The 27,472-nt window shown below is 48.8% G+C and overlaps 1 protein-coding gene across 1 annotated transcript in view; it reads left to right on the top strand.

Moving 5' to 3' along the window:
- Positions 1-27,472, top strand: part of DGKG (diacylglycerol kinase gamma) — a 273,423-nt gene that overhangs the window by 88,096 nt on the left and 157,855 nt on the right. The window contains exons 4-9 of the mRNA XM_075556178.1: positions 13,016-13,181; positions 13,703-13,765; positions 19,819-19,989; positions 23,149-23,198; positions 25,858-25,932; positions 26,635-26,757. Of these exons, the coding sequence (XP_075412293.1) occupies positions 13,016-13,181; positions 13,703-13,765; positions 19,819-19,989; positions 23,149-23,198; positions 25,858-25,932; positions 26,635-26,757 (648 nt within the window). The remainder of the gene's footprint in view (positions 1-13,015; positions 13,182-13,702; positions 13,766-19,818; positions 19,990-23,148; positions 23,199-25,857; positions 25,933-26,634; positions 26,758-27,472) is intronic.

Below are 27,472 nucleotides of genomic sequence, written 5' to 3'. Positions count from 1 at the left end.
CACATCTCCCAAGTTCAAACCCTGCCCCCACTCAGCTAGAAAACTCGACCACACCTCTTCCTCTCCCTTCACACCTCTCGCTGCTACTCCTGAAACCCCCCTCTCAGTTAACAACTCTGGTTTCTACTTCACTAAAAAAATAGACACAATCAGAAAAGATCTTCCACAGCTACCAACCCGCCTGCACTTTTCTCCTGTAACTAGGGATGGACCAACCCCACTCTTAAGCCCAACTTTCTGCTTTACACTCAATTCCCCCCTTTCTCAACCTTTCCAGGGACACTACTTCAGCAATGTGTTTCCATTCTCATGTGCTTCAGAAATTTACCACCATACTCTCATTCTCTCTCTCTCCTCTCCCCCTCCTCCATCCTTCACTCATCAACTTTCACAGCTATAGTAGTCGTTCCCACCAGCATATACACATGCCATCGTTTCTTTTGTATTAAAAAGTTATCTCTTGATTCCACTTTGTCCCAGCCAATGCTCCATTTCTCTCCTACCCTTTACGGCTCTGGGCAGATTTGTCTACACTTCAGACTCCAATTTCCCTCCTTCCTACTTTCTTGACAGCCCTTCCATCAGCCTGTAAGCCCCACTCCTCCACGAAAACAAATGGTCAAGAGGTCAAGGGCGTCCATGAGACTAAATCCACTGACCATTGTACTGATCAGCACAGAGCGCTGTTGGTCAAATCCTCCTCCCTGAGACGCTTTCTTCACTGGATTCTCAGAACACTACACTCTGGGTTTCCTCTTCTGTGCTTGAACAGGTACCGTGTATACTCGTGCATAAGCCGAGTTTTTCAGCACATTGTTTATGCAGTTTTTGTGGTAAAATTAGGTACCTCGGCTGATATTTGGGTCGGCTTATACGCACATATATACGGTATCTCTAGCTTAGCAGGAGCTCAGCTGAACTCCTGAGTTGATATCCCATGTTTTCCCAGCACTTCTTCCAGTTCCAACCTAGAACCAAACCCACCGCCATACTGTTGATTCTGACTCACAGTGACCAGGAGAGGGTTTCTGAAACTGCACACCTTTACAGGAACCGACTACTGAGCGGCTAGTGGGTCTGCGCCACTGACCTTGAAGTTAGCACCCCCATGCTGTTTCAGGGAGTGAGCATTTCATTCTTCAAGTTGCTCCGTCTCAAACCTCGGCGTCTCCATTTGACTGTTCTCTCTCAAATCCCACTTCTTTTCATCAGCAAACCCTGCCATTCCTACCTTCAAACGATATCTCAAATCTGGACCCATCTTACCATCTGCCCGCTTCTACCCTGGTCTGAAGCCTCACCCTATTTTGTTCATATCATTGCACATGTCTCCTAACCAGTCTCCCTGTCTCTGCCCACACCCTCTAACTTCTCTTATTGACAGTGCAGGCTGAATAAAGGGCTACAGCTGCAATCAGACGACTCTACCTGACAGTCTCCCAGAGTCCCCCACTCAGAGCAAGGTCGTGACAATCTGCACCGCCACCCCTCCCTCTGACCACATCTCAGGCCACGCCCCTCCCCATCAGGCTTTCCACCCTCAGCCCCCCCTGCTGCTCTCCAACCAGCCACCGTGACCCAGCAGCAGCACCTTCCCACTTACTCTTCCCTGGGGGGGGGGGGGGGATAGTTCCTGCCCAGATAACCAGCCCTCCCACAGACCTTTACATACGCCACTGCTTCAGGGAATGCCTCCTTCTCTAGCTGAAGTGTTAAACTCCCTTTCCTACCACTTTTCGAATGTGCCCTGCTCTGCCTTATTTTCTTCCTTAGAACTTCTCACCATCTGTCACACTGTGTAATTTACTAATTTAATTGTCTGTCTCCCAGACTCGAATATTTTTATGCACTGCTGTATCCCCAAGGCCCAGAACAGTGTCTGACTCATAACGGACATTCAATCAATATTGTGAAGTGGACACACGGATGTAAGACTTCCCACTTTTCAGTTTAAGTTATTTAACATGTCTGGGACCCTCCCTGTGCTGGGTCCTGTCACAGATAGAAGCATTCGGAAACACAGTCTCTTCCTGCAAGAAACTTGCTTCCTACTGGTGTGGTCAAGACCAAGAGCCATGATCTTGGGGACTGTGGTCTTAAGTGAGAATCTGGTTTAGGCTACCAGCAAGCAATGTGGCCTCCCTGAGCCTCAATTGCCCCATCTCCAAGAATTCTGAAAGAGAAACAATGCTTGAAGTTTGTGCACGACTGCTTCAAATCAGATAACATTTGCAAAGTGACTAACACTTTCTAGAACACTTAAAAGATGGTTCATTCTTTCTCTTGCGCCCTCTTTTCCCAGGATGTCGTACTCTCAACTCCCTTTTCCCACCTCTTAAGGCCTCGGACGGATGAGTGTTAAATGCCTAAAAGTGACTGATTCCGCAGGACTAACTTGGGGCCCGGTTGACTGTGTATTACTTCACATTATCCATTCACCAAGCCCTACCCCCATCCACCCGCCCTCCAGGGCACAGGGAGTGAATCAGCAGAGCTTGGGCCCTCCAGGTACACCTGAGAGGGCCTCTGGATAAAATGCACCAATCGCTGGAAGAAAGAAACAGGAGGGAGGTGGCCAGAACAGAGCCCAGACTCAGAATACCCCCTTTCAAAGAACATTCCTGAGGAGAAGCCATGCAGAGAAGATGGCAGAGGCAGGAAAGAACTCGCTGCCACACTCCCTCCGCCCAGCTTCAGAAACATGGGAACAAAGCTAGGCAGGCGGGGGCTGCTAAGCAGCCTGTCCTCCCTGGGGCTGGGAGTGGGTGGGGACAATCGGGCCAAGGCCTCAGGTGCTTTCAGAAGCAGGGGAAGCGTGGCTGTTAGGAGCACACTGCCGGAGCCGCCTTCGTGGCTGTCCCGCACTCTTTGTGTGCCTGGCACTGCCACGTCCCAGAGGAGCCCTGCCGCTCCGGTTTCCATCTCTCACACTGGGAGGCTGCCCGACGTGATGTCACGGCAGCGTGGGATTGGGGAAAGAGCAGGGTTTAATTTCGCTTCCGTTTGATGACTTACTGCTGCTTAGCACGTCTACGTGGGAAATGAGATAGTGGCGGGAAGGGCTAGGCTGCGAGGAGAGAGGGCTGGATCCAAATTTACAAGAATTATTGCTGTGCTGCATCCAGCCACACTGATTGACACACTGACCGCGTCTGCCTATTGACGCCAAGTGATCGTCTGGAGAGCGGCGTGTGGCTGAAGACAACCGGAGATACAAACCACAGCCGAGAGAAGAGTCCAGGGGACCCGTGGCTCTGTGGGCCGGAACAGACACACTGGAATGCCAGTCCTAGATGTGCCACCTACTTGATGGCTCTGAGCAAGTCATCATGTTCCCCGAATCGGCTTTATCCACAAAATGACAGTAATAATCCCTCCCCTACTGATGCTCTGGGTGGCACAAACCACGAAGCATTCAAGTGCTAGCTAAAAGGTTGGAAGCTACCCAGAGGTGCCTCGGAAGGCAGGTGTGGCGATCTGCTTCCCAAAGGTCCTGGGAAACGCTGCTCTGCCCTAAGTTGGAAGCCACCGTTGGCCATAAACAAGTCCCCACCACACTGTTGTTTGAGAATAAAGTGAGCCAGGGGTGAAGAGCCTGATGCATGGTAGACTTTCACCTCCTTCTTGCCCGGTGCAAGATGCCCCACCTCCCTTTACTCAGGCTGCAGCAGCAGCGGCAATGGTTTAGCCAGCTCTTGCTTGCAGCTGCTGAAGGAAAACAGGGTTCCTTTGGTCTAAACAATGGGGATGTTACTCCAGGGCTCTGAGGACTGTCAACTTGTGATCTGACTTGGGCATTGCACTTAGCCATTCCCTATGGGATCAGTTAGTCTATGGCTGCCTGACTTGTATATGCATAAATCAGTGTCTCTCTCTCTCTCTCTCTCTCTCTCTCTCTCTCTCTCTCTCTCTCTCTCTCTCTCTCTCTCTCTCTCCCAAATATCATTTTGAAAGTAGTACATCATCAACGTGCTAAACTTGGGATGTTTGCCAGGAGGATCAGGAACGACTGTCAACTCCTGATCAAGACTGGGACCTGGGGCAAACACAGGAGCAGGATCAGCAAACCAGGTTTTATTCTGGGTCTAGCTAGCTAGGTGGCCCTGGGGAGGGGGGCAATCACCGAACCTCTTGAGCCTCAGGGACATGAAGAGACCAGGTCCCCGCTGGCTGTGTGTTTTAGGGCCCTGCTGGCTTTTCAGTGTGAATGCTGTGTGTTTTAGGGTCCACTCTATGCTGTCCCGTCCCCCAGGATAAGGACATAAATGGTTGGGCGTGTGCTCCACACCATTGTCTGAGTCCTCAAAATAGTTTGTCACTGTTTCCTAGGGCACTTGCCACTGATGACTCTGTGTTCTAAATGTGGCCATCCCCATATGTTCCATTTCTTGCACTGTTTCTAGAAGCTAGGGATCCCTGGATAATGTATTGAGGCATTCCCCAAGGGTGCCTACCACACTGTGTCTTCTACTTAGGACTCTCAGTACATATGACAGGTCTTCAAAAGCTTCATGGAAAATGTGTGTTATGAAAAAAAATCTATGCATGGGGTTGGAAGTTGTTTTGCACCAAAATTAACTCATACTAAGTTGTCACATGTCTGAACAGGATCTAGTCTGAGGCACTAAGCAGAATAAGACATCAGTTTGAAAAAGCTCCATTCAAACAACAGGGATTCTGCTAAAATCGAAGCAAGGACAAACATAAACTTTATGCTGATTCTGCTAAAATCGAAGCAAGGAAAAACATAAACTTTATGTTGAAGACATAAGAGACATTGAGACTTTATAAAAAGTATGTGCCCCCAATAAAATGATTTTTTTAAGTTTATGATATCAAAGCCTCACAGAAATCAGCAATGTACAAATGGATAACTCATTTTAAAATGGGCTGAGATGAAATTTCCATGGTAATTTTAAACGAGTGGGAGCGAGATCCAGACGCATTTGAAATGCTTTACCAGTGGGAAGCATGGCTCTACCAGTATGGTCCTGAAGAGACAGCAGTCAGAGCAGTGACCGTCAAGAGGCAGACGTGGTCCAGTCAAAGAAAAAGTAGACTGGAAATGCACGGGTCAGGGCATCCGACGTTGGGGATGCTCAAAGCATTTTGCTGGGTGACTTCCTGGAGGGCCAAAGCACAGTGACGCCTGCTTATTAGGAGAGTGTCTAGGGAAAACTGGCCAAAGCTTTAACAGGAAAGAAAATGCCTGGGAAAGCTTCGCCAGATGCACCTTTTCCGTCACGACAGTACCCTTGCTCGTTCCTCTCATCAAACAAGAGTAGTTTTTTGGGGAATTTCTATGGGAAGCCGTTAGACTCTACAACCCTTATTTGACACCTTCTGACTTCATTTCCAAATCCCCCCAAACCTTAAAGGGCGCTGTTTTTTTCTTCACTTAATAATATAAGAAGGACTGAATGGATATGGTTAAATTCCCAGGATCCTCAGTCCTGTAGGGATGGGCAAAATGAGTGGTATCTTGACCTGAATGGAGCTTATGTTGAGAAATAGAGTTTTGTTTTTTTTAAAAAACATTTTTATCTTTTAACTCCACCTTTCCACCAGTGATTTGAAGCTCTCTCGTGTATGCTGTTGGAGTGAACCCCACAGCCATTAGGGGCAGTCACCGGCCAGGCCCCAGGCCCCCCCTGAGTGTACCTCCTGGAGCCCGTCACCCAGTTAATCACTTTTCAAGAAGAACTGGGGTACAGGCCGTGGAGGTACAGAGATGAAAGGAGACATTCTGACTGCCTTCCAGGAGCTTGGGAGCTGGTCGAGGAACCAAGCTATATCACAAATAACTCTACATAATATAGGACAGCAGGCATGAGCGTCAAGAGACAGGAATCGAAGGGCAAAGGCATTAGGAATTCAGGCAAAGGGATCGCACCAGGCCTCAGAAAGGAGGTAGCATCTAAATGAACCTTGAGGAATGGCCAGAATGCTAACAGATAAAGAAGGAAGCAGTTCACACGGAGTAAGTGCACGGAGCTTGGCCGGGAAGGGGCAGAGAGAGATCAGCATGGGCAGAGCGTGTAGGTGCGCTGAGGGACTAATGAGACAAAGGATCAGAATGGCCGTAGAGCTTGAGCAGCTGGGGTTATGGGAGGACGGGGAATCTCAAAGGTCCTAAGAGGTATACAGAAGAATGCACTGGGCCGTGGGCACACTATCTGTTAAGCTTTCTATTTAATTTTATACAGGTATGTGCGTAGGTGTGCTGTTACGTATCGTCAGAATGATTCCAACTCATCATGACCCGATGCACAACAGCACGAACACTGCCCAGTCCAACACCGCCCTCACCTTTGTTCTTTCTTCAAAAAATAATTTTATTGGCATGTACTTCCCATACCATACAATTTAACCATCCAGTCACATTACGATTTGTGCAGTCATCACCACAGTCAGTTTCAGAACATGTTACTCTCAGACTCACTGCCATTTGCTCCCCATCGTCCCCCATCCTCCCCTGCCGTGCCCCTATCCAGGTACTGTCTCAATGTCTCTAGAACTACCTATCAAACAAAGCACAAGCACACAAAATCAGACACAGCAAACAACAACAACAACAACGTTAGACAAAACAGAAGAACCTCAATGAAAAAGAAAGCAGAAAATGTTAAAATCAGAAACAACTTTGAAATGGGCCCAAGGGAGATCAATGATAGGATACTGCATGTTTCACCTGGACTGCGAGCCACAAGATAAGCAGTTCAAACCCATTAGCCACTCAAGGGAGAGAGAGAGGGCTTTCCTTGCCCATAAACACTTACAGCCTTTGGACCCCACGGGGGCAATTCTGCCTGATCAGGAGGGTCACTGTGAGTTGGCATAGACTCGATGACAGTGAATAAATATATATGTGTTTGTATATTAAGTGGCGGTGGCAGATGTGTGTGTGTGTATAGTCATACCTCTGCCATAATTGACTTTGTAATGCTCTATCTGACAGCAAGGTTATTCCCACCTCTCAACTCTGGATGGTCGGAGGGGATTCACAGAGGCTTAATCCATGTGTGGACCCTGCAAATGGAGTTTGGGCTTCCACCGTCATCCAGAGCCTTCTGCAAACCGGGTGCTCACAGTTTAAACTCTGATACTATTCCCTCCTTCAGATTTGGGTGTCATCATTTCCAATCCTTGGATCACACAAGCTGGTGTGCTTCTTCCATGTGGACTTCGTTGACACCTCCCTTAGATGGCTGCTTATTTTAAGACAGACTTTCGACAATAGAAATACCATATGATCCAGCAGTACCATTGCTGGGCATATCCCCCAAAGAAATAAGAGAGAGATCATGGAAAAACCTATGCTCTCCCATGTGTTCATTGCAACATAGTTCACAATAGCAAGAAATTGGAAACTGTCCAAATCCCCATCGGTAGAAGAATGGATAAAAAACGTTGGTATCTATGCACGATGGAATACTACATAGCCCTAAAAAACAGCGATGAAACCACAAAATACCTGATGACATGGAGAGATCATGAAGCCATTACACTGAGTGAAGTTAGTCAATCCCAACAGGACAAAGACTGTATGAGTCCACCGCTGTAGGGATGAGCGCCAGGCTCAGGTTTTCAGTGGCCAGCAGCTCGGTAGAGAGCCCCACTGGTGCCCATACGCCACGCATCATCCTCTGTGTGTGTGTGTCTTGAAGACCACTTTGGTGGTGGGGTCCTCATGTTGGTGGATAGCAAATTTTCAAGGGAAGGGGAGGGGAGGATGACTGCCTCATGGCTGGTTAAGGCAGGAGTGGGGGCAGGAAGCATATGTATCTGGGAGAGGAAAAGTGAATATCTGTAGGTGGAAAAAGGGGGAGGAGTAACTTCTTTGCAAGGTGAAAAATGATTAGCAATACTTTTAGGGACCCTTAAAAGAGTGCGAGTCTGCCTGGTAACAGTGACCTAATAAACCACATTGGTCTGAATTTCTGGGGACCCACGTCCTGTTTAGGACATTGAGACATTAAATCCTGGATCTTCAAGGTGCATAACATGCTCCAAAGGCCACACCAGAGGGATGCAATATGAACCCGCATTAGGTGAACTAGACTGTACCTCAAACGCACCTGTAACCTAAGGACTTAAGACTGAAATTATGTGGTGTGTGAAGAAGCAGAAGACAGCTCACCGTGAATGTTGAACTGTCTGTAGGCAGACTAACATTTACTTACTACTTTAATTCCCTACTTGCTGTATTAAGATGTGTTTTATTCTGGCAGACCTGAGTCTGATATTGTCAGTGATATCATTGTAAATCTTGCCTGACCCCCAACTCCCAAGGTTTGTGCAAATAGCGTCCAGTCACGTAAGGATTTATTCTGTACAAGTGAATTATCCAGGTATTGCAATATGTAGTTAGTCTACACTGGTTCAATCACTCTTTCCCACTAGTGTTTTAAAAGTACTACCAAAGGCTAATCAATAACACTATAAACAGTAGTTCCTTATACTCCAGGGAGGTGATCAACAAGATTCCTTGCCATAATTAACAAGGTGAACCTGAGGCAGAGTAAAAAAAACATAGATCCAGGAATGGATTTGGGGCTCACATTTAATCCTAGCTGCAATCTAAGAGCACTTAGTTCTTATGACGTGGTCCTGCTCGATTCTCACCCTCATGAAGGAAACCCAGAAGATATGGGTGCTGCAGAAAAGTGTGGTGAAGAAACTAGCTGGTGCCCAGCTGTCACATAGAATAGCATCTGGATCTTACAGGCTTGTTTCCAAGCAACCAGCCATCTAAGTGAGACTTCAACTAAGCCCACATGAAAGAAGCACACCAACATCTGTGATCCAAGGATTACAAATTATATAATCCAAATCTGAAGGAAAGAATAGAGTTTAAATGGTGAGGTTCTGGTGTGCAGAAGGCTATGGGTGACAGATGAAAATGCATTTGCAGGATCTATCCAGGGAATACGCCTCTAATCATAATCGAGGGACGGGAATATCAGACAGAGAGGGCAGTAGATTAAAATGATCCATCTGACACGAACAGTCAAAATCTAGTCACTTGATCTCCCCTCTGATATACTTTGGGCTCAATCTGATTTTTAATATCTTCTTTGGTTTTTTCCATAGTGGGGTTTCTCTGTTCTATTTTGTTATCATTGTAGCCTTCTTGACTCTCTGTTATGTGGGTTTCTGTGTGGGAAACCCAGGGGAGGTGAATTTACAGAGGCAACAAGTAGAGTAAGGATCCCCGGGAGGCACGGAGGGTGAGGGGTACATAAGGGGGAGCTGATATCAAGGAACTCAAAAAGGAAGCAAATATTTTTAAATTGATTTTTGTAGCAACTGTGCAATACTGCTTGATATGATATAACTGGAATGGTAGGATGTCTGGGGCAAAGAAGACACGCCTTCAAGACCCTAGGTGCTCCTCTTTCTGATAGCCGGCACCGTCTCATTTTGTTTTGTTTTTTTCTCACCACACTTTGAGCCTCGAGCAGCCATCTCTTCAGGGCGAGCCTCGAGCAAGCCCACTCACATTTAGGCTCATGTTTCAGCAGCCACGGTGTCGCCCAAGCTTGTCAAGGGTCTTCCCCTTTTCCTCCGCCCCTCTGTCTTACCAAGCAAGACAGCCTTTTCCAGGGACGAGTCTCTTCTGATGACATGTCCAAAGCGCATGTAAGTATGCACATACAAAAGGTACAGGGAGCGCATACCAAAAATTTTATAGATGGCATGCACGATTATAAAAGTTTAGAGACAACACCTCTCAGTCCTCCCTGAATCGGAGTGGAAATGGTCGAAGTGGACAATTGGGGAGGAAAGTTTAATTGGAGGAGCAATGTGATGGGAATTGCCCCAGATCAGACTGGCAAGCTCGAGCATGGCTTGGAGGGTCCCCTTGGAGGGTCCCCGGAGGGGACTGCCATGGTGTGTGGAGAAGCAGAAAAGGGTGGGGGGTTATTGTGAGGGTCCAGATGGTATGCATGAATCAGATATCTGAAACCCGGACCTTTGGAGCCCTTGGCAGCTCCGCCTCAGAGTGATGGAAGCGGGGGAATGGACCCAGAAAGGAAGGTGTGGATTTGAGGGAGATGATAAAGAAACAATGGACAGAAGGGAGGGGCAAGGACTAGTCTCACATGATTGGAGTTGGAGGTTGAGTCTGGGACGTTGAAAGAATAATGGAGTCCTGGTATTGGCAGGCACTGGGGAGTGAGGGGGAGGAGCTAGCTTAAGGAGGATGTTAATAGATGTTTGGAATCTGAGTTCTTGTAGTCCAACATTCATAATTTGCTAATGAGGAAACTGTAGTCAAGGATGTAGTAGATCTGAGACCTTTTGCCTGGCCTCAGAATCTCACTCTGATGCTGTTTAATAGCATTCCTGCTCCAGCTTTGTAAGTCACACTGGACATTGCTTAACTTAACTGTCTTTTGTCAGGCATTAAAAAAAGGAAAGCCCAAACCTACTGCCATAGCGACCCTCCAAGACAGAATAGAACTGCCCCGTGGGGTTTCCAAAGCCGTGAGTCTGTGCAGAAGCAGGCTGTGCCATCTTCCCCCAGGAGCAGCTGGTGGGATCAGACTGCCAACTTCGCCATTAACAGCTGAGTGCTTCAATCTCTCTGCCACCCCGACTCCATCCATCATTCAGGACCGCCTTTTAGTTCCAGAAATATTATATATGGATGATTTCCATTGAACACAAAGCAAACACAAAGCAAAGGCGTTACAGTACGGTTTAGATTTCAAAACCCCATTGTACACTCGTACTTGTCAATTAAGAGAGTGCAAAGGAAAAGACGTGCAATAAGCGTCTTTTGAAACCAGTTAATGAATAACAATGCCACCAGCAAATCAAAATAGAGAACAAAGAGACCCGAAATAGCACAGGGCCACCGGAGGTGGAATTTCAAGAAGGGGCGAGGATGAGAGTTGTCTAAGATGAGAACATCTGAAAAGAAACAGATTGCTTGGGTGACCTTGAAGAGAGCGTCTTCAAGTGTGAGGGGCTAGATCCCAAAGGGAATGGGGTGAAGGAGGTGAGGAGGCTCATGCAGGCCATTTGGAGAAATTCGAAGGAGAAGGGACGAAGGGTGGACTGACGGGTCAGGGCAGTCATTTCTTTGGACTAATGGACACAGCGCACCGCAGGTAGAAAGAAGCCAGCCCTGGGAGACGCCATCAGAGACAGGGAGACTGACGCAGGGCCAGCAGAGATGTTACTGACCAGAGGGCGGCTGAAGAAGGAGCCGGGAGCGGTGAGGCTGTGCCGACACAAAGGACGGACCGAGTAGAGTCGGAAAGGCGGATATGGAAACTTAGCAACAGAGACGGGGCAGAGAGAGATTGGCGGCTGATGTAAAGTGGGAGTCTACCCTTTGCTTTGGGAACCTTTCATCCAATCAGAACCACTGGCACTACACTTTCCAAATACATCAGGCGTCCTCCATGTACAGAAGCACCCCGCGCAGGACTGACCAGGAAGTACTTTGTGAGTTCCTGACAGTTAGGGAGGGTATCGCTGGTGTTTAGGGCCACAGCCCTGCATCCCAGTCTGACTACGCACAGGCAAGCCAGCTTCTGGTCCTGGGAAGGCTGTCAAATACTTCAAAAGAGACAAGGGGTTAACATATTGGAAATATTTTGGAAGAAGACTATCATTGTTCACAAAAGCCTGTGCAGCGGATCCCGGAGTGGGGCTTCCGCAAATGATTTCCAGGAGCATCTGCGGACGGATCGGAGGCCACAAAGCGCATGCCCGCGATGACTCAGAGCACACGGTGGCGATGGGGGAGTGTTTGCCCTTTTGGCATGGCCGCTGCCAGTCCTGGAGCCGGAGCCAGGTGGTGCCAGGAGAGACACAGCAGGGAGGGCTTCTTGGTTTGGGCATGTCCCTTGGTTCTGCCTTCTGTTCCTGGCTTCCTGCTCTTCTCCTGGTGCCGCAAGCATTCACGAGGACATGTTTTAACAAGTAGCGGAGACAGACACACACACACACACTCCCCCATTACCTTAGGGTTTGTCCAGAGAAACAGAAAGGAAAGTGAGGCGGAATATTGCTGCTGTTGGGTCCCCACCACACAGGCCTGCGCGTTCTCTCTCTCTCTCTCTCTCTCTCTCTCTCTCTCTCTCTCTCTCTCTCTCTCTCTCAGAAACCCCATGCACAACAGAACAAAATGTTGCCAGGCCTGCACCCTCTCCGCGACTGGTTCCAAACCAGAGCCCTGTGACCATCGGGTCTCCATTGGCTGACTTTCAGTTGATTCCCTGGTCTTGCCTTCACAATAAGGAGTGGAGCCTGTCTTTCTTCTCTGCTAGGCTTTTTCTATTTTCTGAGACTCGATAGAGAGGGAAAAGCCAGGACCACAGAAGATCTGTTTCTTTCTACCCCGTTTTCCACTACATCCTTCATCATCTAACTAGAACTCCCGGGCACTAACTAACCGAAACCCACTGCTATTGGGCCGATTTTGACACCCATCGACCCTATGGGACAGAGTAGAGCTGCTCCTTCGGGTGTTCAGGACTGTAAATCTTTATAGGAACTGACAGCCTCATCTTTCTCTTAAGGAGTAGCTGATGGGTTTGAACTGCCAACCTTGCAGCTAATAGTCCAATGCTTAATCCCCTGCACCAGTCCAACTCCTTAATACTGACCAAGTCCATGATAATGAGAGCCAACACCCTCACACGGGGCTGGACCGAGGCAAAGACCCCTATCCTGGCCTCTGCCTCCAGTGCTCCCGATCTGTCATCCCCCTTTCTTCCTAAGGTCGACCCCCACCGTCGCTTATTCAGAGAAAAGCCTTCTCTGGGTCTGTGCCTTCCAGGCCTAATAAGTAGCCATGTGTGTTTTCTGTTGCTCATCCCCTTGCCCCCACTCCCTGTGCCTGTCACCTCTCACCCAACACCTCTCACCACTCTCTCCTGCTGCCCTTTCCACTCCTCTCGCCCTCTGGCTCTTCCTTGACATCTTTTCCTTCCTTCCCTCCTCTGTCCCTTTGCTCCTCTCCACTGACCTTCCTTCCCCCTGTGTCCCTTCTCAGCCCATTAGCTACGACGTCTTCAAGCTGTTCATGAGAGCATACCTGAAGGTGGACCTTCCTCAGCCACTGAGCACACACCTCTTTATGGCCTTCAGCCAGAAGCCCAGGCAGGACCCCCCTGACCGTCCGAGGGAGGGGACCAGCCACAGCGAGGTCAATGGCCCAGGTATGTACACTAGCTTCTTTCAGGATGGAAGAGGGATTTTTGAGACTCTAACCCCCTTGCCGTGGGCATGGACTGCATTTCTAGAAGAACCCTGAGCACATAGTAACTCTCATTTCTTTCGGGTTCAGAAGGGAGACCAAGAACTTGGGGTCTCTCCTCATTATCTGTTGACTCTGTCAATAGCTGGACAGAACCCTGGCACTGGAGACCAGAGCATGGGAGGGAGGGAGGGAAGGCACCCCCAAGGCCTAGCAGGGAGAAAGGAGCCACCAGCAAAGGCTGGGGCTCAGTAGATGGGTCACATTCCCCTCGGGCACCCAGGCTAGGGCTGACCAGGGAGTGACAGTGTCTTCACGGGAGTGTGGGTTATCGTGAGGATGACACGGTCCTCCCCACAACATGAGCAACCCAGACACCTACACGTAGCTCAGAGGACTCAGATCCTTGGGAGCATCTGTATGTGCCCTTCGAAGAAGCTGGACAGTGTGGGCTGGTCTGTAAACATTCTCTTTCTTCCCCAGATTTCCATATACAGAATGCAGAGAATGCCGCCAAAGCAGATGAAGCCTGTGCCCCCGATATGGGTAAGCCTTTTGAATGCCAGTCTCCAGTAGGCCTCCATCTTCACTGGGGAGATGTGGGGAGGCCTCACCAACAGCTTTGTCTCCCTGGAGAAGAGCTTGCCCTTTGCAGGCTTTCAGCGCCCCCATCGCTGAGCCCCACCCACGTCCTGAGATTCAGGGGTTTCTTGTTTCCTGCAGTGGGCGAGGGAAGGGCTTGGAATGGCTCTGAGATGTTTCCCTCCTACCTTAGTGCTTATCCACAGCGGACATCCTGCTCCAGAGGTGCAGCCGGATAGGGGAAGCATGGGCATGGAGAGGCTGAACCAAACCAAACCCTCCACCATCGAGCCGGTTCTGGCCCAGAGCAACCCTGTGTCGGTGTTTGAATGTGTGTGTGTGTGTGTGAGTGCGCGCACGCGCGCGCGCACTCATGAGTGTGAGTGTGTGAGTATGTGAGTATGTGAGCAGCACTGTGTGTGTTGATATATATAAATATATGTCAGAATAAGATAAGTTGGGGAGAAAAGCGAGGGGAAATCCACTAAAATGTTCTGAAAATCTACCGTCTGCCAGGTACCTGCATACTGTGTATGTGCTTGCATCCCCACAGTCACACCTCTTTGTGAAGCGAAACTCAGGTTTTCAGAGCTCCCACCCTGCTCGGGCGACCTTCCCAAAGATCACAGCCTTGACAGCCTGCTGGTGATGCTGCCAGGGGCCTGCCCGTTGGCTTGGACTCACGGCAGTCGTGTGCACAGCCACCTGCCGGTGCTGCTCCATGCTCACAATTGTTACGCTTGAGCCTGTGTGGCAGCCCCCGCATCCGTCCATCTCTCTGACGGTCTTCCTCTTTCTGTGCTGCCCCTCCTTTGCTGTTTTTATAAGTCCCTTTACTGGGGGGCTCTTACAGCTCTTATCACAATCCGTGCAGCAGTTGTATCAAGCACATCTGTACATATGTTGCCGTCATCATGTTTAAAACATTTTTTTCTACTTGAACTCTGGGTATCAAATCCCCCTTTTCTCCCCTCCCCAACCATCTTACCCTCATGACGCCTTGATATATTATTATTATTTTCATATCTTATACTGTCTGTTGTCTCCCTTCACCCATGTTTCTTTTGCTATCCCCCCGAGGGGAGTGGTGTTGGCAGTTATACATTTATCATGGTGATCAATTCCTACCCTCCTGGTATCAATACTCCCATTACTGTTCCTGAGGGGGTTATCTGTCCTGGGCTCTGTGATATGAGAGCTCTTATCTGTACCAGTGTACGTGCTCTAGTCTAGCTGGCTTTGTGAGGTAGAACTGGGGTCATGATAGTGGGGTGGGGGAAAGGAGACAATAAAGAACTAGAGGGGTGTGGTGTGTGCCATCTATCAGTGCTAAACTGCACCCTGGCTAACTCATTCATTCCTTCCTGTGACTCTACTGTGAGGGGACGTCTAACTGTCTAGAGAGGGGTTTTGTGCCTCCACTCCAGCCTGCCTCATTTGTGTTGAGATGTTTGTTTGACTTGGGTCTTCTGATTCCTGATACCTGATCCTATCGATGCCCCGTGATCACACAGGCTGGTGTGCTTCTTCCATGTGGGCTTTGTTGCTTCTCAGGTAGACGGCTGCTCATTTATCGTGAAGCCTTTAAGATTCCAGATACTATATCTTCTAATAGCCAAGCACCCTCAGCTTTCTTCACCACATTTGCTTATGCACCTATTTTGACTTCAGAGATTGTGTCCGGAAATTGAGCATCACAGAATGCCAGGCTATTAGAACAAAGTGTTCTTGCATTGATAGAGGGCTTCAGTAGAGGTCCAGTGTCCCTCTACTACCTTAATACTTAACATATAAATATGTATATACATAGACCTATATATCTCTATCATTATATATTAATATAATTACATATACATGCCTATATTTGTACCTCTATACATTTCTCTTGCCTTCTAGATCTTTCCTCTATTTCCTTTTACTTCCTCCTGTCCCACTATCATGTTCAACCTTCATTCGGCTCTGAGGTAGATTGCATTTGATCATACCCCACCAGGCATTTTACCCCCTCCTCGCCATCGATTGTAGATACCGTCTTGTTCCCTTGTCCCTGGGTTTGTTAGCTCCCGCCGCCCTTTCCCCCACCTCGCCCTCTCCCCTGTCCCTCAGAGCTGTACTTGTCAGCCTGTTGTTTTCTCCTCAGGATTGTTTATCTTGCCTATCTTATGTAGATAAACATGGGGGAGAAATGGGGAAAGAAGAAAGAAAAAAAGGAGGGGGCCTGCAAATAGTTCCAGGTCTGTGCGGACCCTTACGAATGATTCCTGATTGGATCTGATGGGGTGCCAAGCCCTGCCTCCAAGTCTGAAGTCTGTTTTCGAGATTCCTCAGGGACTTCGTTGCTCTTGCTCCCCATTGCTGCTCTGTTCCACTCCTTTGTATTCCGCCCTGGTGAGGGGGTTGGTCAGACTGGCTCCCCTCTTTTTCATATGCCCCAGCCTCTCCGATTATTTGCTCAGCGTACAGATGGAAAATCTGGTGCAAGGATACAATCCTGACACAATCTTTTTCCAGGGACTGGCTTTTCTTGTAACATGCCCAACGTACATGCGATGCAGTCTGGCCCTCTTTGCAGCTAAGTTGGATTCTGATTGTACTCATTCCAAGACTAATTTGCTTGTTCTTCTGGTTCTGGCGATCGCAGTGCTTTCTGTATTCTCTGCCAGCACCATGATTCAAACACATGACTCCTTCAATCTCCCTTCCTCATGGTCCAACCTTCACATATCTGTGAGCTTTTGAAAATACCGTAGCTTGGGGTTGGGTACAACGTAGTCTTCAAAGTGACATCCTTGCTCTACAACTTCAAGCGGAGCCCTGGAGAAATGGCAGTTGATTTTCTGAGCCCCACAATCGTCTGGGCCAAGCTTTTCATAGTAGCTACTGGGTCTAATATTACCAAGGAAGGAGACACATGGGGTGGTGTCATATTGTGACACTGGAAAAGGCCGTCAATCACGATAGTACAAGTGAGCTGACTTAGCTGCTCCCTGTGTTTATTTTTGAGACATACGAGGACTGCTCAAGGGCCAAACCAGTCTGCTTCGGAAGAAGTAAGACCAGAGGCAAGGATGGTGAGACTTGGTCATACATACTGGAGGCGTGTCCTCAGGAGAGACCAGTCCTTGGGAAAGTAGAATGGCAGAGACAAAAGGAAGGCCCTCTGCCACATTTTTGTTACTGTGGCTGCAACAGTGGGCTCAAGCTTGGGAACCAGCATGAGGCTGGCACAAGACCAGGCAGTGTTTCATTCTGCTGTGCATACGGTGGCTGTGGGTCGGAACCCACTCACTGGCACCTACCAGAAACACACCGTTCTGAAAGGAAGAAAACAGCTCTGAAAGTGGGAAGTGATCCGTGATAGAACCGTCTCCTTTTCTCCGACGAAATCCACTCCCTGTGGTCAAATCCCGAAAGGTCAACTCTCTGATGGTCCTTGGAACCAGGGGGAGACCGGGCAGTCAACTGGCATCTCTTCATCTTATTTTGTGACTTAAAAGAAAGAAAAAAAACCTTTTCGTACAAGGCTACCTTCCAGGGATGTCTTAATCAAGTGCACCTGTTCACAGAAACAAGCATGTGGAGCCAGGCTGACACCACAGAGATGCTCCTCTGTTAGGCAGGAAGAGCCAAGTCCTGGCATCACCCGAGACCAGGCCATCTGCTCAACATCCCACCCTTTTCTGTTTCCTCGGGGAGAAATTAGGTTCTCAATTTATACAGTATATTTAGGACCAATCAGCTCATTCTCTACATTCAGATCTAGCACAGCCCCCTTCAGGTTATTTGTTCACAGAGCCAGGTGAGTGCGTGATTGTTCCTATACCCACAGCAGAGAGGGGCTTCCACTGAGTCCAGACATCAGCTCAGAACCCAGTCCGAGCAGTCTGTCACGGTCAGAACCTCCGCACGAGCGTGGCTGAACTCCTCCCTCCCTGCCTGCCCAGGACTGAGTGGCTGAACAATGAAAACTCCAGCCCCTTGGTTTTCCACTGGTTTCTCAGGCTGCGTCAGAATGTGAGGGGAATTCTCCGCTTGTTACACACAGAGGGGACAGTCTATGGGGCTCGAGGTAGCTCTGCCTGGTAAAGGTTAGCTTCCTCAGACTCCCCAGCTCTGTCTTCTCAACTCAGAGGGATTACCAGCCTTTCCTTGATCCCACTGAGGCTCTGCAGCCTAGAGACCCTTTGCCGATTGTAAGCTGTGGCAGCTGCAGGAATCTTGTCTGTTCTCTCTCGGAGGTCACTAGGTGGGCTCTCGGTGGTGTTTTGTGAGCTCTTCTGTGGTGCCTGTTGTCCACTGTGTTACTTGTTGCCGTGGGCAGAGTACTCCACTGCTCCCTTATACTGTTATGTTCTATGGGATGAATAATGTGAGATGTGGCATGAACTGGAGTCTCTGATCCACAGTGAAGGGCTGAGCTACCAACCAGAAAGGTCCACGCTTCAAGTCTACCAGAGGCACACCTTGTAAGATGTCCTGGTAATCTGCTTCTGAAAGCTCGTGGCCTTGAAAAGCCTGCCGAGCATAGTGCCTCTCTGACAGCCCGGTGTCGCCCTCAGGCAGGATAGACCTGGCTGCAGCTGCTTTGGTTGTTGTTTGCTCCTTTGTTTGTTTGGTGGCAGGAACCAGTGAACAACGGAGTGCCCAGTACCAAGGGCTTCTCGCAGAGTCTCTGCCTCTGATATGTGTCCGCGTGCTTTTCCTCCAGGGAGGACTTCAGCGCTCCCCTCGTCCGTGGACTCGCATTGCAGCCGTCTGGCTCACCCACCCACTCTTCCCTCTACCCCATGGTATTCCCATCTCAGTTGCAAGCCCCAACCCCACTGAGGCACTCTGCTCTTGGTTAATAGAGGTTTTCTCATCTGGCAACTTTCGGGGGTGTCTCTTGCATTCCAAGAGTCTTCCTCGGAGACTGGAGGAAGACAGTTCTATAGCTCTGTTTCCGGGCCTCCATGTTGGTCTTGCACAGGTCGCTTTGTAACATACAAAGTGTGTTTGTAGCCTTTAGACTCTCCTATTGTCCATCTGTGTTCACTGGTCATCAGCTCCATAGCCTAACCCCCCGGAGCCCAGCTCTTCAGCCAGAGATGGAATGTTAACTCCCTCTGCTCGGCTCTTCTGCACTCGGCATACAGCGTGCACGCTGGCCTTACCTAGCAGGCATTGGGGTCTGCGGGCAGCATAAATGGTTAAGCACTCGACTGATAACCAACAAGATGCTAGTTAGAACCCACTCAAAAGCACCTCAGGAGAAAGGCCTGGCAATAGGTTTCCAGAAGGTCACCGTGTTGTGCTATTCTGCACACCCTCTGTTAGATCGAGCTCATAGTTCTAACAAGAGGACAAGCTGGGGAAAGGATAGAGCGTTTTCCTGCCTCCTAGAAGAAATATTCCCGAGACAAAACTTGTCCTTTTCTTGTGGCACCTTAAGCCCCTTTCTGAATTTTCCAAAAGTCTAATTGATTAAGCTTGCAGTGAGTCAAAATTCTTCTTAATTTCTGCAAAGAAATGGTTGTCAATCCCAGCTTTCTGTTTCAAACATTCATCTTTTTATTTGTCTTTAAATGCATTTGGCAAGTTGTGGGAGAGTATATCTTGAACTGCTGGTCACTCGTCACTTTGAAATCCCAGCTTAAATTACTCCTCCAAGTTTGATGTGTTTTAAAAAACCAAAAAACAAATGGATCCAGAACAAATGGCACCTGGCTATTGGTATTCCTGTTGGTAATTTGGTATTGGCTTTGATATTACTAAGAATCACCGTCATACTTTCTAAACACTCACAAGGTATGGGTGAATTTCCTACAAGGAAATAGACTCTTTCAAGGGTCATATTTGGCTCCATTCAGATGGTATGAATTGCACAAATGGATTTAGTTATCGCTAAGTTACCAAAGCTGTTACAGACACCTGCATGGAATTCATGGCTCAGTCACGAAGAGCAGGGAGCAACAAAAGGGGTTTAATGTTTACTAAATGGTAAACGTCCTTGAATGCTGCGCTTTTGTCTACTGCAGAGTCTCAGGGGACCGAGAAGCCAATGCCAGCTAAAGAACAAGAGGCCACAACCCCCCGGGGAGCCCCTGCTGCTCAGTCTCCAGGCTCAGAGCCCCTCATGGTGTACCTGCAGGATGTCGTGTGCTACCTGTCCCTGCTGGAGACTGGGAGGCCTCAGGATAAGCTGGAATGTAAGTACTTGCCCATGTCAGGAATATCAACCTTTTCCTATAGGAAGATCGAGCGCCCTGTCCATTATTCCTGGACATGTGGTAGACTCTTGTGGTCTCATTGGTATGCCTCCCTGGGGGACGTTTCCCACTTCTGGGCAACCTTTCCTAAGATCCACCCTGGGACCCAGTACCAGAAGCGCCTGGGACAGGCAGGGCATCTAACACCTCCATATTAAGAACCCCTGAGTATTACATTCTTCTGGGGAGGGGGCCCATCCCTGTCATCCTCTCTAGTTCGCTGCCCATGCCAGTATGTTGCCATCAAGGCTTGGCACTCTGGGGTGGGGTCCTGTCACTCTCTTCCTTTCCTGCGGACACCATCCCAACACCATTGCTGAAGACAAATTGGGTGCATAAGCAAATGTGGTGAAGAAAGCGGATGGTGCCCAACTCTCAAAAGATATAGCATCTGAGGTCTTAAAGGCTTGAAGTTACACAAGCAGCCAGCTAGCAGGGAAGCAAATAAGCCCACATGGGAGAAGCACACCAGCCTGTGTGATCATGAAGTGTCTACAGGATCAGGTATAAGGTATCAAAAGATCCCAAACAATTATATCAATATCAATGAGGGGGGTTAGAGTAGAGACCCAAAGCCCATCTGTAGATAATTGGAGATTCACCCACAGAAGGGTCACAAGGAAGGGGCAGTTCAGTCCAGGTGCAATATAGCACCGAGGAAACACATATCATTCCTCTAGTTCCTGAATGCTTCCTCCCCCCACCCCTCCCTCACTGCCAAAGCCCAGCTAGTCCGGAGTACACACATTGGTACAGCTAAGAGCTTTGGGCACATGGAAGTCGGGACAGATAAAACCCTCAGGATCAGTAGTGGGGATGATGGGTCTGGGGGAGGAAGGGGGAGATAGGGGGCGTCCTTCACAAGGTTGGGTATATAGTCCACGACCCAGGGGGATGAATAGCAGAAAGGTGGGTGAAGAGAGACAACAAACAGTGTAAGGCATAAAATAACAACACTAATATATAATTGGTCAGGGCAGGGTGGGGGAGGGTGGGGGAAACCGAGGAGCTGATACCAAGGGCTCAAGTTGAAAAATGTTTTGGAAATAATGACGGCAACATATGTACAAGTGTGCTTAATATAATTGAGTGATGGATTGTCTTAAGATTTGTAAGAGCCCTCCCATAAAAAGATTAATTTAAAAAATAAAAACAGAACCCCTGGGGCCTGTCTGAAAGGGGTCAGAAGCCCACGCCTTGCAGGTAGGACTTCCTGAAAGCCTCTACTCAGAGCTGCCTCCTCTGGGGGAATGTGCAAAGGAAGATAGTCAGCTCCCGTGTCTTTCCCCTGCTCCAGCACCCAAGCAGCTCCTAAACTATGAGGAAATCGTTTTTTCTGGAGGGTTAATTAACATTTCTCTTGTTAAACCCAAACTGAACTCACTGCCACTGAATCAATGCTGACTCCTAGCGACCCCCTGTGGGTTTCTGGGACTGTACCTGTGTGTGGGAATAGAAAGCCCAGTCTGTCTCCTAAGGAGCTGCCAGTAGTTTCAAACTCCTGACCTTGTAGACCACAGCCCAACACATCTTCACGGCACGACCAGGGCTCCCCTTCTCTTGTTACAGTCTCAGAAACTCACCGGGTCAGGTCTGCCCTGACCTAGAGGGTCACTACGAGTCGGCATCAACCGGATAGCAGTGAGTTTAGTTGTTTGGTTTGTTCAAGTTTTGCCTCATTTCTCCGCCCTCTCCTCCCGCCAAGATCTCGAAGTGCTAGAGAAAAGGGACTAGTTACTTTGTTAAGGGAGCTGAGCCTGGTTTTGTGGTGCTGGCTTCTGAAAATGAGCTCACCCCTATGGCTCCCTGTTCAGCCCAATAACAGACAGAAGGAGGAATAGAAACCAGAACCCCAGGGAGGAGGATGTGGGATATGTGAGGGTGCAGAGGATATGATATGAAACTAAATGCCTATGAATTGTCGAACGGAAACGTGATCTGCTCTAAGTCATCACTCAATTCACAATCCAAAGGGGTCTTCAAAAGTAGATCAGTGGTTTAACATGGCCTAGAAGAGAAGCCCCTGGTTGCACAGAGGTTAAAGCACCCGGCTGCTTACCTGAAGGTTGGCAGTTTGAATCCACTGGCTACTCCTCAGGACAAAGTGGTGGCAGTCTGCTTCCGTAAAGATATGCCGCTTTGGAAGCTCTCTGGGGGTGCTTCTGCCTTGTCCTCCTGAGTCTCTGTGAGTTCAAATTGGCAATGGGTTTGGTTTGGGGGCTCCAGGGGCAGGAGAGAGGAAGCAGTGGGAGTTAAAGCCTGTGGGGACCTGAGCTGCTGTTCGGGAGGGGACAGCATTAGATATGAACTGTGGTGAGGGCAGCAATAAAAGCCCCCTGCCATCAAGTCAGGGCCAACGCTTCGTGAACCGAGGCAGGGTTTCTGAAACTGCATCCTCACAGGAGCAGGCAGCCTCATTGTGCTCCCTCAGAGAGGATGGTCGTTTCGAACTACCGGCCTTTTGGTTAGCAACCCAGCGCTTAGCCCACAGGGGCTACCAGAGCTCACAGAACAATATGGAGGTTAGAATCACCAGCAATGACAAAGCCCATATTAAGTGCTGAGTGCTATCTATATTCCAATCACTGTAGACACAGACATCTATTATTTACCTTTTCATCCACTAACAAGCCTACGAAAAAGAACATACACTGTCAGATGTATAGATCAGGAAACAACACCTCATGCAGCCAAATGGCTCGTTGGACAGCCCAGAGGTGGAGAAGTGCAGGGCCCTGCTTTGAACCTGGGTCTGCCTGCACTCCTTCCCCGTGCAATGGAGGCAATGCCCCACCTCCTGCCCCGTATGCCTGGTGCCTCTGCCCCATCAATGGGCACTTGCCTTGAGCGGGGCCCAGGGATCCTGCGAGGTGTCCGTGCTCTGCAGGGACTCACACCCCTGACCTGGACCTCATTAGCCAAAGAGCTATTGCTCAGAAAGTCCTGGGAGCAAGGAGGTTTCTCCTGGTCCTTCTTCCCACCCCCTCTGCCGGAGGTCAGACCGGGCACCTTGAAGGGCGAGTGAGCTGCTGGCCAGGGCGGATCTAAGTCCTCGGCTGCATCAAAACCTCAGCTTCACCTCTGCTGTGTTTCTTGCAGTCCTGTTTCACCTGTATGATTCGGATGAGAATGGGCTCCTGGACCAAGCGGTAAGCTTCCTCCTCACATACCCCTCCTGGAGCCAAGAAGGGTGGTAAGGGAGGAGGGGGATGCTGAGGGCGGGGAGGGAGAGCAGGTGAAGACAGATCTGAAAACTCTTGGTTCCATCTGTATGAACATGGAGATGTTCCAATAAGGGCCAAAGAAATCTGTATAAATTCCCCACCTTCTCATTCCCTGAGAATGTAGAAGCCTGGAGAAGGGGCTTGAGAAAGCTCAACACAGCCTTACCTTTTCATTCCAAATGAGGAGATGCTTTAGCATACCCCCTGGCTTACCTGCCCGACCTGCTCAGAACTTCCCCCTACAGTTTCCTGCTGGGCTCAAGGGTCCAGAAGAGGCAAGAAGAGCCCAAGCAGCACATGGGGGGAAGGGGAAAAGGTTACAGCTCATGTGCTTTGTTGTCCCCAGTGGCTGACTCTCATAACCCAGGGCCCTAGCTCCAGTCTAGTCTGTTTGTGCTGAACACACACACACACACACACACACACACACACACACACCCCACCCCACACCACCACCACCCCTACATCCTCGGAAGAAGATAGAGAAGGAAAAAAAAAAAAAGAATCCAAACAGACACTGTCTCATGGCTGACAGTAATCCAGGTGCGGCTCATCAGTGGAATATTTGAGGCTGAATCAGGTGGAAAGAAGAGAGGGAGCAAGTTGGCTTGATGAGCAGGATGGATCCAGACAAAATGAAATCCTTGACAACTGCGGTCTCTGCCCCATTTATCATGATGTTGCCCGTTGGTCCAATGTGTTTGTTTTCTTTATATTGATGTGTAATCCACACTGAAGGCTATAGTAAGTCCTTTAAGTCTCCTTGGCTTTTAGGAAGCAAGGTTGTGTTCTCTGCATACCACATATTGTTAATGAGCCTCCCTTCAATCCTGGTGTCCATTTTTTTTCATATTGTCCAACTTCTTGGATGATTTGCTCGGCATACAGATTGAACGAGTATGAGGAGAGGATGCCATCCTGATGCACACTGCTCCCGATTTAAAATCATGCAGTGTCTCCTTGTTTTGTTCAAACGGGGCGGCCTCTTGATCAAGATAAAGGTTCCACATGAGCAAAATAGGTCACAATTCAAGTCTGCCTTTTCTTCCATCAGTCAACCTAGTTCTGCCTTCTGGAGTTGACCAGGACCAGATGAATACCAATTCTACACAATAGACCATCAAACATTTGATGGTGCTTTATCACACATCCTCCTGAAATCTTCTCCACGCTACAAGGTTCCAATTCCTATACTGGTTTGTATAGGAAAACAGTGGCATAAATATACACTCTAGATAAGTTCATCTGTCAAGACTCTTCTTGAAACATGGCACAGAATTAAAACTACATGCCCACGGCTTTTTAAGCATTCAGAGATGGTCTCGTAAGAGTAGGCCTGGGAGAACTAGTTCAATGTACCTGATCGTCATAGACCAAGTCTGGCCCCTGAAGTGCATTCTGTTCTCATCCAATCTCAGACCCAGCGCGGGGGCGCCAGCTCTGTTTTTTTATCAGGACTTCTGCCAAGTGCCAACCCCTCCCCTACTTTTCTCTCCATGTCCATTTCCTCATGTGTTGACTCAACCTGGAGTTTTGTAACCAACTATTTTTTATTTAGATGAAAAACATTTTTTTTAGCCCTATTGGATTTTACCTTTCTTATTCTGATCCAGCATTCAACCTGCTGGGGGTAAAAATTCTCAGTGTTTTTTTTTTATTATCAATACATGTAATTTTCCATCAACACGTCAATGTATTATCCTACTATAAACATCTTAGGTAGTATACAACAGATGATAGCTTTGACAGTAAATCCTTCTGAGCCCAGCTGTCTCTCAGCAGGCCTCTCCATGTGCAAATACAGTAGCATCCAGTCAGTTCTCTGCGGTTTTAGAAAGACCTTGATCTTGGTACCAAAGCCTCCCTCAACAGACAGACTCTCTCCTCATGGAATCCTGGGCCTGGAATTGAACCACAGGACAAAGGAAACAGATGAGATGCCTAACCAAATATAAGTTAGCTCTTCATCCAGCTGCAACTGGCCTCCCAAATGGTGTAAATGAATCTCGAGTGGCTGAAGCTGTGGGGTGGAGAGTGAGAAGAAGTGGGAGGAGGTCCCTGGAAGCATTTGTGGGAGCTGTGGACACAGTGAGGGAGAAATGAGGAGAGCTTCTTTCATATTCTCTGGCTCAAGGGACAGAAGACGGGCAAGGAGGTCAATGGCCAGTGGACGTTCTTCTCTCTGGCTTACTAGCCATGCGAGTGTCCTTTGAGAGCTTCTCTCCCCACTGGGCTTTGCAGTCGAGGCAGAGGCAGAGGCAAAGGGAAGGAGAGCAAATGATCAACTCCTAGTGAAATGACCATGTCTAGCACCAGCTGCTTCTCATGCTCAGCCTGCTTGTCGTGCTACTGAGTGTAGCCTTGAGTCTTGCTCTTAAAAACACCCCCCTCCCACGACCCCTCCCCTGGCAGTTCCCTGACCTAACTCACCTAACTTGTTGGGTCTCAGAACCACCCGGAGGCTCCTGTCCCAGTTCCTTTCTCTGCTCTCCCTTCCCGGGAGTTCTTTCCCTGCCTCAATAAATCTTTCTTAACCTCTTAAAAACAACAACAACAACAACACCCCCACCCCGTTGTTTTCTAGGAGATGGATCGGATTGTCAACCAAATGCTGCACATCGCCCAGTACCTAGAGTGGGATCCCACCGAGCTAAGACCTGTGAGTATCTCTCATCACAGGGTGACTTCCAGCGAGCTGCCCAGAGGAAATTGGGATGTCTGCTGGGCTTGCTTGCGGTGTTTACTGGGCAAGCTCCGCCAGATCCACCTCTTTACAGATCACACCCCCGGCGTCCTGCACAGCAACCTCGTTCTTCATGGATAGGAAAAAACTGTAGACAGCAGAAAATAGATAGGTGTCGTTGAACTAATAATTCCCCCTCACCTTTCCTCCAGTGCTAAAAGTTTGTAACAAGAATTTATAGATCCAAGAAGCTAAAGATAGAAGGAACGTGAGCAATTTTGCTCAATCCCCAGAAAATCGTAGCAATGAATGGTAATTACATATAAGGGCTCCTATATGTCAGGTAGGGTTCTGGAAAGTTCATTTATATTTTCTCTAATCCTCCCTACCATTCTGCAAACGTGGCACGATTGTTCCCATTGTAGAGATGAGCCAGCCAGAACCCAGAGAGCTGGCTTGGCTTGCCCAAGGCCACAGTCAGGCTCGTACTGAATCAGGCTTAGAGTGCACTCCAGTCTCCTGATTCGCAATCCACATCCTCATTATGTCTTAGTTATTCGTGTTCACTCAGAATGAGATGAGCGGGAGGGCGGGGTGGGGTGGGGTGCATGTTTTGCAGGATGAAAGAGCAAGCCAAGCAAGGTGGAAATGGATGATGTTGCTCTTTGGATCCCACAGATCTTGAAGGAGATGTTGCAAGGGATGGACTACGACAAGGACGGCTTTGTGTCTCTGAAGGAGTGGGTCCAAGGAGGGATGACGACCATTCCGTTGCTGGTCCTCCTGGGGATGGACGACTCTGTAAGTCAGCACCCTGGAGTTCCGAGACCTCTTGCTTTGCAGGAACATAAGCCTCCGTGTGGAAGTCAACATCGACCCCCAGCCTTCACTTCTACCCTGGACTTCACAATGGCTGTGCCACATACTCCACCGAGCCAGCTGGAAAGTCCTCTCTGCTGTCCTTCCTGAAATGTGTTCATTCATTCTAGGGGTCTTTATTAAGCACAAGTTACTCTCAGGGTGTTGCGGTGGGACACAGATTCTGTATTGGCTCTCAAGAAACTTATTCTCAACCAGCAGAGGGCAAAAAACCCTTAAGGTCAAGGAGGAAGTTCATCATTTGCTCAAATTACATTTAAAAACACTAACAGTTGGGGAGAAAGGAAGGAGAGGGGGAAGAAGGAAACCTGGTCTTTGTGGGGAAACTTTCATGAAGGGCATCCTATTTGACCTTCAAAGAACAACTGCATATGTGAGTCTTGTTATTGTTGATGGATACCAATGGAAAGCTGAGGTTCTGGGTCTAAAGGAGTGAAAGGAGGCAGGCCTCCACTTTCTAACACCCCAGGCTTGGGAGAGAAGACCAGCAGGAAGCAACCTTGGAGTGTGTAGACCCCCTGCAGGAGGGGTGGGAGTTTAGTATCCCACTCCTGAGACTCCGTGCCAGGGGCAGGGAGCCTAGTACAGCACTTGATCTGGCTCTCAGGTGAGGATGTGAGTTGGCTGCTAAAAGGTG

The sequence above is a fragment of the Tenrec ecaudatus genome, chromosome 8 (genome assembly GCF_050624435.1).
Source record: "Tenrec ecaudatus isolate mTenEca1 chromosome 8, mTenEca1.hap1, whole genome shotgun sequence".
Lineage (NCBI taxonomy): Eukaryota > Metazoa > Chordata > Mammalia > Afrosoricida > Tenrecidae > Tenrec > Tenrec ecaudatus.
Note: the sequence above shows the minus strand (reverse complement) of the source record. Positions and strands in the feature narration are given on the sequence as shown.